The sequence below is a fragment of the Ostrea edulis genome, chromosome 8 (assembly GCF_947568905.1).
Source record: "Ostrea edulis chromosome 8, xbOstEdul1.1, whole genome shotgun sequence".
Taxonomy (NCBI): Eukaryota; Metazoa; Mollusca; class Bivalvia; order Ostreida; family Ostreidae; genus Ostrea; species Ostrea edulis.
The window spans coordinates 48,125,344-48,135,539 of record NC_079171.1 but is presented as its reverse complement, the minus strand read 5'-3'; the positions used below and the strand labels follow the sequence as shown (position 1 = coordinate 48,135,539).

At 37.1% G+C, this 10,196-nt stretch overlaps 1 protein-coding gene across 1 annotated transcript; it reads left to right on the top strand.

The window, feature by feature from the left end:
* The first annotated feature begins 1,616 nt into the window (after positions 1 to 1,616).
* Positions 1,617 to 7,808, top strand: LOC130049723 (uncharacterized). The gene is made up of 4 exons (XM_056147670.1): positions 1,617 to 1,781; positions 4,675 to 5,049; positions 7,218 to 7,582; positions 7,680 to 7,808. Exons 2-4 carry the CDS (start codon positions 4,680 to 4,682, stop codon positions 7,806 to 7,808), a joined length of 864 nt encoding a protein of 287 aa, XP_056003645.1. The 5' UTR covers positions 1,617 to 1,781; positions 4,675 to 4,679.
* Positions 7,809 to 10,196: the final 2,388 nt, after the last annotated feature.

The following is a 10,196-nucleotide window of genomic DNA, read 5'->3' as shown; positions in this document are numbered from 1 at the left end:
AGTGTATTATATTTTTTATATATTCTACATCTATTTAGTAGATACTGCATGTTTGTACCCTTGTTTAGACACCCCCCAAATGCAGGGATTGACACCCGAGACTATATTCCTGGATCAGCGCATGATTTGCACCGCGAATCGTCAGTTACAAATTACGCACTGAGTTTGGTGTCTGTTATTAAGCTAAGAAATATAAGAACTTGCTGTACTAATGGCTAGCACGTATGATGTGTTCGAGGTAATGCAGAGAATTCAACACCGCACCGATCTCTGTGAAATTAAATGCATACTTCTTTGCATCAGATTAAATTTTCAAAAAAGAATATATAGATACTGGTGTGTTGTTGCATCCATACCAAAGCAAAAACAATTTTTAATATATTTAATACATAAATTACACACTTGTTTGTTTAGCACATTCACATTGAAGGAATTATTTCGTTTTAGGCCTAGATCGAGGGTAGATGCATGTACATTCAGGTGTGTAGTCTGATTAAAACCAGCTCCCTTCTACTAATGGTCCCTGACGACGATAGGGGGGGGGGGATGGGGGGGGGGAGTAATCAGACTGTCATTCATGAGGTTTAAGATTGGAATTTAAACAATCTGATTATAATCAGATCTTTGATCCGCTCCGTTATTGTTTTGTCATTACAAACGTACAATGTTTGAATACAAACTAGGGTTTAAAATGTTTCTGAAATTAGCTGTTAAATATAGCTGTCTTGGTTACTGGGAGTACAAAACCAACAGTCCGGTACAATATATTCATTACCAGACTGTTAACAGGCACTGTCCCTTGGTGCCCCCTGTAATCAAGTCAACAATTCATACCTTTTTTACTGAACACTTCGTACAATTAATTGTTTTCATTTATATAATCAATCTATTCTAACCTCCCTGCATTAGCATAAAACATTCAAAACAACTGGATCCTGCATATACATGTGTTTTATACTTGCGTACTGTACTTGTTAAACTATAATTATACTGATTTTATTACAATTTTATATGTATTCACACAACATTTGTCCGCTGTCTCAGAAACTGATGTGTGAAGCAGGCGGGTTATTTTATTGTATATACCATGTTGTTAATTTAAATATTGTCTGCAATCATCAATAATTATAGATATGTGCAGTGCAGAAGTGTGAACTCTGACAGTATTAGTACTTTTGAATGATTGTTATTTATTTTCATGGCTTGTTAACCTGTATATGCCCCCCTCCCCCTTCCCCTTTCCCAAGGAACCTTGATTGGCGAATAAACAATATATAGAGAGAGAGTTAAAAGATTAAAACTAAAGTAAATATTTCTTGGTTAAAATACATTGGTTGTCCTGTGAACATGCAAGGTGAAGATAACGAACAGTGATCAATCTCATAACTCCTACATTTACATAATAAATTGTAATTTTCCCGCCGTGTTACTTCCCTTTCCAGTATCTAATTTTGGATCAATATTCTACATCAGTATTGTGTTTGAATATTAATTAGATAGCGTGTTTACATGAAATCAATATTATGGAACATAATAGCATTTATGTTTAAAGCGTATATATGTGTCATTTGCCCTATTGGGGACCTCGTATAACTTACCCCGTTGGGGACCTCAAGTTTGTTAGCCAATCAATGGCTTGGATAGGCACGCGATAGCTTGTGTTTTGCACACGTTAGCCTTTTCATATACATGGGATTCAGTGAATACAAATTGTAAAGCGGATCAAAGTTTTTTCATTTTGTTCAAATCGAAGGATCCAAATTTAATTTCTATAACAACAAGTAAGTTGTATGACTGTGCGGGTTCGTTAACTTCAGTTACGTATCTACTCGCTCGGTTTGAGCTGGTATTTTCGGTGAACTTCTTACAGTGTTGGCGTTGGAGTGGCGTGCGTTTTGTAAACAATGGCTAATGGTCATATCATGGATGTTGTGATTTTGGGACATTCCTTCATCAGGCGATTGGATGAATTCACAATCAGAAATAACATTTCTAATCTGAATTTGGATGCGGGTTCATATTCCGTAACAATGAGGGGTAAAGGAGGTCTACGTTTATCACATCTATCCCAGGATGCTACAATACTTAGTTTCCCCTCCGCCATCCCAGATATTTGCTTTATTCAAATCGGGGAAAATGACATTAAAGTGAATTCAGACCCTCTTAAGATTGCCACGGACATTGTCGCTGTTGCAAACTTTTTACACGAAGGAGTTGGGGTTAAACATGTGTTAATTGGTCAACTGCTGCGTCGTTTACCATACGTTGCGGGTCAGCGTTTCAATTCCCAAGTCATCGCCATTAATAACCATCTACGTGTAATGACAGATAATTTACAGGGGTTGATATTTTGGCCCCATCGAGGATTTTGGCAGGATCTGTCTTTCCTCGGACCTGACGAAGTTCACTTATTATCAACGCCCTCCAATTGCCAACCTATGAGAAAGTTCTTGAGAAGCATCAGGAATGCTGTTATAATAACAGCTAAAAAACTAAGGCCAGTATCATCATATTAAAATTTGAGCATTAACTCAAATTTCAATAGGTCAGAGTCGGCAGCAATTGTTGACATTAATTCTAAGGACCTATTTAAATATATCAGCTGATGATATATATCTGATACATTCATGTAATGTTTGACTTAAATCTCATACTTAACCATTCAGTATAATGTTCACTGGAATCTCATAGAGTATTAAAACATTCAGTATAATGTTCACTTAAATCTCATAGAGTATTGAAACATTCAGTATAATGTTCACTTAAATCTCATGGTGAAGCATTCAGTATAATGTTCACTTGAATCTCAGAATTTTATATTATTTAAACATTCAGTATAATGTTCATCGGGATCTCATTTTGAAGCATTCAGTATAATGCTCACTTGAATCCTATATTGAAGCATTCAGTATAATGTTCACTTGAATCTCATAGATTATTGAAACATTCAGTATAATGTTCTTGGAAATCTAATTTGAAGCATTCAGTATAATGCTCACTTAAATCCTATATTGAAGTATTCAGTATAATGTTCACTTGAATTTCATAGATTCTTGAAACATTTAGTATAATGTTCAGGGGAATCTAATTTGAAGCATTCAGTATAATGCTCACTTAAATCCTATATTGAAGTATTCAGTATAAGGTTCACTTGAATCTCATAGATTATTGAAACATTCAGTATAATGTTCAGGGGAATCTAATTTGAAGCATTCAGTATAATGCTCACTTAAATCCTATATTGAAGTATTCAGTATAATGTTCACTTGAATCTCATAGATTATTGAAACATTCAGTATATGTTCAGTTTGTTCACCTAAATCTCATTGGAGGCATACGGTATAATGTTGTCTTAAATCTCACATTGAAGCATTCATATATGATTATTAGTCTATCGTCTGGTGCTGCATTACCCCTGGCAATCATACTAAGTTTGTAAACATTTAGTGTCATGTTTACTAATAAATGCATGATACTGTTGATATATGTTACCCTGGTGCTATCCTCAACCGAGCAGTGCATTTAAGTGTTAGACATTTAGTATGTGTACTTACATCACCTATTAAACATTAAGTATGTTTACATGTCATGTGTATCACTGAGGTATACTGCTTTGTGAATAGTCAGTACATGTGTACTTGAAGGTCATTTGAAACTTCGAGTATAATGTATACATCTATAAGTATTATCATCTCCCTTGCTCGGTTGCTATCCTTCTACTAGCATTGGATCTTAGCTGGTAAACATTCAATATAATGTTTACCTAAATATATACTGCATGCTTGACTTAAAATCCTGTACAAATTCTGTAGCAGACAGCTAACATACAAAGTGTGCATTAATGCTGGTGAATACATTTCATGATGGATATTTAGTAGTGTTCAGAAACATTAAAGCTTTAATGTTCTAGGATACCAGACTACTTGTCATGTTTAAACTACTATTACACATTTAAGAGGCAGGTCAATGGTTGAGGATATTATTCCCTCTGTGGTAATTTTCAGTATAATTTTGCTGAAACTTGACACATTACATATGGGTAAAACATTTGAGTTCCTTTGGGTAGCACGACCTGGTTTTTCATATATGTATGATATATGTTTTACATATAACATAACCTGCAAATTTAAGACATGCTAAAGGAACATTTTATACATTGTTCTATTGTCCAGTAAGATATTTTTATCACTAGAAGTGAATTCATGCTGTGTGTGCATTGGTGAGAATATATATAATATAGCTAATAAGTGGCATATTAAGCTTATGCTTAATGAACTCGCTTTAATGCAACATTTGTGTGATACTGCTGTTTATTTATGTCCCTTCATTTTCTACCATGGACGCAAGTCTCGGTGTTCATTGCGGATGAGGCTAGTGCATATGTCTAAAAAGATGTACATATTTGTAAGCACAGCAGCTGATTCTCATCTATGGATGATGTTAGTTCCGTTTTACATTATATAATACTACAAACTGTATGATGGGTGATAACACCTATTCCTCTTCTACAGCACATCTAATTATATTCGGTGCAGCTTACAATTTTGCTAAGATTAATCATCTCATTCTGATATTTATTGAAATAGTATTTTCAACATCAGTTGATGATAATGCTAATATGGATGTCATAATTGAATATCTTGAGAGCAAATACTTCATGCATATGTATTGTAGGGAAAATGTCAAAGACCCCTGCAAAACGTAAACGTCTGAGAGCAAGGGAAAACAATGATGTTCCTGGACCTTCTACAGAACCAGACCATCATCCGCTGTCCAGTGTGGTGCCAATGATTGACTATGCGGAGCTGGCAAGACACATGGTGCAACAGCAAGCAATCCAAGGACAGGCGGAACAACAGTTGGTTACCGAAAACAATGTACAGGGGAGCCAGCCAGAAGCTGCAACACCCACAATGACCTCAGCAACAGTGTCAGGTGGAACCCATAGTGTGGGGGCTACCAATGTCCTACCTGGACCACAGTCTGTCTCTCCCATGGACACCCCCAACATTTCTAATGTGGGTTCGATTTTAGATGTAGTTTTCTCAGGTGAGTCAGTAAGGTCTCCACCAATCAAGATGTTAGATGCGGTACCTTTAGGTGCTACTATTTCGGTTAAATTGAAAAATAAGATTTGGGCAAATGAGTTTGTTGATTTGCGCTCACTTCTTCCTGATCAATCTGAAGAACCACTCTCTATCACCATCAAAGCTGGTAAAATTGATGTGGAGCACACATCTAAAAACAAATCACCCCTCAGCATTAGTCAGTGGACTGATGCTTTTTTTATTTTATCCACTATTTACATACAGACAAATCCCCCAGGAGGCTGGGAATCTGCTCAAGTACTGTTTTTCAGTGAGGGAGATGAGCCGCATATACATTGATTCAGCCTGGAGGGGCTATGATGAGAGTTTTAGGCGGCTCAGAGAATCTCACACACTGCCTTGGGAAAATTCTGTCCCAGAATTAAGACTCAAGGCAGCCTCTATGGGGTTTAAGGTTTCTGGAAAACCAGCAAACCAGACTTATGGGAAACAGAATCCTTTTCGTCCCTTCTCGGGAAAAGTTTGCTTCGCATTTAACAGAGGTCAGCAATGCGCATCAAACCCCTGTAAATACGCTCACCTTTGTCAAGAGTGTACCGGCAAACACCCAAAATATAAATGTTTTCAAAGGGAAAAGCAACATTTCAAAGGAGGCAACAGGCAAAAACAATCTGTCAACGCCTATACACCCAACAAACCTGCAAAGTGAGCTCCAAGGATACCCCATTGATAAAGTAGAATTTTTGATACATGGGGTTACCCATGGTTTTCGTTTAGGTTGCATTGGCTCGCCAGACACGCATGAACCTCATAATCATAAATCTGCATTACAACACCCGGAAGTGATAGAGGAATATATTAAAACAGGTTTAGACACTCAGAGAATACATGGTCCATTTCCCTCTCCTCCTGTTACTAATTTTAAAACCTCTCCCTTGGGGGTGGTCCCTAAGTCGGACCCTGGGAAATTTCGGATTATCCATGACCTTTCTTATCCACATGGTCATTCTGTAAACTCTCTTATCCCCCCAGAGACCTCTGCAGTTACTTATGACTCCATTGACACGATTATCTCACTTGTTCAAAAATTCGGAAAACATGCACTTATGGCTAAGTCTGACATTAAGGATGCCTTTAGAATCATGCCTGTCAATCCCTTAGATTACCATTTATTAGGGTTTTTTTTGGAATTCTGCGTTCTATTATGAACGATGTCTACCTATGGGGGCAAGCAGTTCATGTCAAATATTTGAACAATTAAGCAATGCCTTGCAGTGGATTATGTATACAAAATACAATGCATCTGGCATCTCTCACATTCTCGATGACTTCTTTTTCATATCACATGCAAAATCTTCCAAGTGCAAAGATGATCTTACAAATTTTTTGTACCTGTGCAAGAAAACAGGTATTCCCATCAACATGGCCAAGACAATAGTGCCATCAACAACAGTTACAATTTATGGCATTGAGGTAGATTCAGTAGCTATGGAATGCAGGTTTCCTCCTGACAAAATAACAAAAATGACACAGTGTCTACAAAATTTTGCTCATAGGAAAAAAGTTCAACTTCGTGATTTGCAATCACTGATTGGATTACTTAATTTTGCTTGTTCTGTAGTAGTACCTGGTAGGGCATTTCTTAGACGTCTGATTGATCTGGTGGTGGGTGTTAAAAAACCCTTTCATTGGATCCGCCTTACTAAGGAAGCAAGGGCAGATATGGCTACATGGTTACTTTTTCTTTCCCATTTTAATGGCAAATCTGTTTTCCTGCCATTGGATTGGGATTCGTCTGACTGTTTACAGTTATACACTGATGCATCGGGAACTAAGGGATATGCTGCTATATTAGGCGCCTCCTGGTTTGCTCAGCCTTGGCTAGAACACATGCAACATTGTCAAATTGCAGTCAAAGAGCTTTATCCCATAGTTCTTGCTCTGGAAATCTGGGGCTCATGTTTACAAAATAGGAGAATTCTTTTCTTTTCTGATAACATTTCTGTTGTATACATTATCAATAAGCAGTCAAGCAAAGATAAAACGTTAATGGCCTTGGTCCGCAGACTAGTGTTAGTGTGTCTATGTAAGAATATCTTGTTCAAAGCAAAACATATTCCCGGGAAATGCAACATAATTGCAGACAGTCTCTCTCGTTTTCAATTTCAGACAGCCCGGTTCCAAGCTCCATATTTGGAGCAGTATCCCACCCCGGTTCCGGAACATTTATTGCAGATTTAACTTCAGCAACAGCTCATATTCTGACAGCTTCCTTAACACAGGCATCTCGAGCTGCATATAGGCGGTCTTGGGACCTATTCCTGAATTACAAACCAGTTACTAACTTACCTTTGCAAGTCTCTGATGTATGCAACTTCATTGGACATTTATTTCAATCCAATTTGAGTGCAAGCACTATATCATCACACATATCTGCTCTGGGCTATGTCCACAAATTGTTCAATTTGCCAGATCCTTCTCAAACCTTTGTAGTAAAGAAACTTCTACGTGGTTGTCACAAATTGGCAGGGACTGTAGATTCAAGGCTACCGATAACAAAAGATATTTTAGCAAAACTTATTGCGGCTTTGTCTCATACGGTTGCAACAAAAGCCAATTGCATATTATTAGATGCTCTGTTTAAATTATGCTTTCATGCATTCCTTCGCCTTGGGGAAGTTGTTTCAAAATCTGCAGGAAGTAGCAGTTTGGTGGTGCAGCGGTCAAATGTCGCCTTTCAATTTGAGGGTTCTTTACTGAAATCAGTGCAGATAGTTCTACATCATTTCAAAAATCAGAAACAAAACAATCCTTTTGTCATTACACATGAGAGCAACATAGATCCAACAATGTGCCCTGTTGCAGCTTTGCATCGCTATTTATCACATTTCAAGCATTCTTCGGGACCCTTATTCCAGTTCATAGGGGGAAACCCTGTTACATATTCTTATGTCTCCACTCAACTCTATGCCGCTGCAACCTTTGCTGGTCTGAACCCAAAGTTGTACAAAGGTCATAGTTTTAGAATAGGTGCTGCTACATATGCCACAAGTCTGGGTTATTCTGAGAATCTGATCAAACAATTAGGCAGATGGAACTCTAATGCCTTTCGTCGCTACATAAGAATACTTGCTTTCAACCTTTAACTTATTTTTTTTTTAACTTGGTAGTCAGGGCGCATTCAGGTTCAGCAACAACCTTTGGCAGGTCAGTGTCTAACTGCTGCTAAAGACTGCATCACTTGCGTGCATATATCAGTGGGCAGGTCAGTGTCTAACTGCTGCTAAAGACTGCATCACTTGCGTGCATATATCAATTGAAAAGTTGGGCAGGTCAGTGTCTAACTGCTGCTAAGGACTGTATCAATTGACTGTTATATCAATTTTAAGACTTCGAGCAGGTCAGTGTGTAACTGCTGCAAAAAGTTTGGTACTATGTAAATATTTAAACAAAATAGGTTTTTTGCAAGTTGGTATCTGTTATATTTTCTTTGTAGTAATTCTTTTTTGCAAGTTGTAGAGAAAATGTTTTCTGTTTTATATGCTACACATTGGTACTGTATACATTGCTATATGTGGTTGGTGCAATATACCTTACTGACTCACTTAGTTACGCTATCCTTTTATACACAAATATGTCCAAAGTATGTCTTGTTATATACAATATCCTTTATGTTATAGCACAGGAATGTGTCAACTTTGGTAACCATATACACTGTTAATTGCAATCGGGTCAGTAGTTAACTGTTCATGTGTGATAAATGTTTATTAACTCTCCACAGTCAAACTAGTTATTTCTCTCTGCTCACCTTGGATGGCGCCGATATGATACTGTGTTTCATATCTTGTGGCCTTATTTGTTCGCCATCTTTTTGCTCTGGGTTTGTTTTGATGAATTTTTATTTGTCATCTTATAGCGTAGCATTATTTAAGTTATTTTGTCTTCTTTGGGGGAAATCAGACTTTGAGTAATTTAGCTTTGCAGGTACTTTCATGTAGAATGTATTATCTGATTTCCCCCAAAATCTTATGTTGAAGATTTCTTTCTTCATTTGGTATTGTAATAAATGACAAATTTTCAATCTCAATCATTCTTTGTTCAGATTTTTTATGACAGCAAAAACGAGCTACGGTGAGCAGAGTTTGGGTAATAGAAGCGGATAAACATAAAATCAATATTATGGAACATAATAGCATTTATGTTTAAAGCGTATATATGTGTCATTTGCCCTATTGGGGACCTCGTATAACTTACCCCGTTGGGGGCCTAAAGTTTGTTAGCCAATCAATGGCTTGGATAGGCACGCGATAGCTTGTGTTTTGCACACGTTAGCCTTTTCATATACATGGGATTCAGTGAATACAAATTGTAAAGCGGATCAAAGTTTTTTCATTTTGTTCAACCCTCCACCACCCCAACTTTCCGTCCTCAATATGGAGGGTTACTCCGGTGCTATGCAATCTTTTTATATAGGCTTTTAATCATTTGGGTTGGCCTTATTTGTTCGCCATCTTTTTGCTCTGGGTTTGTTTTGATGAATTTTTATTTGTCATCTTATAGCGTAGCATTATTTAAGTTATTTTGTCTTCTTTGGGGGAAATCAGACTTTGAGTAATTTAGCTTTGCAGGTACTTTCATGTAGAATGTATTATCTGATTTCCCCCAAAATCTTATGTTGAAGATTTCTTTCGTCATTTGGTATTGTAATAAATGACAAATTTTCAATCTCAATCATTCTTTGTTCAGATTTTTTATGACAGCAAAAACGAGCTACGGTGAGCAGAGTTTGGGTAATAGAAGCGGATAAACATAAATATCGAAGATAAAACTGGACGGCGGTAAGAGGAAAATAAATGTATTGTGATACCATGGGATTATTTGAAAGCTTTGATCAAGGTTTTATCTAGAAATCACTGTCCAAATATTGAACCATTCTTGAACAATACACTGAACTCGAGAAAAAACACAAATAAACAAAGTGCAGGGGTAGGTTTTCATGTTGCGGGCCATTTTTAACTTATTTGCAAGCGGATGATGCAATTTGGACAGTGAATACTCGATTCCGTGAAACTTATATATTTCTATTCTGCCATGTTTTTATTGGTTTATGTGCAGCTGGCTGTGCTCCGTGTCGATTTATGATCATCT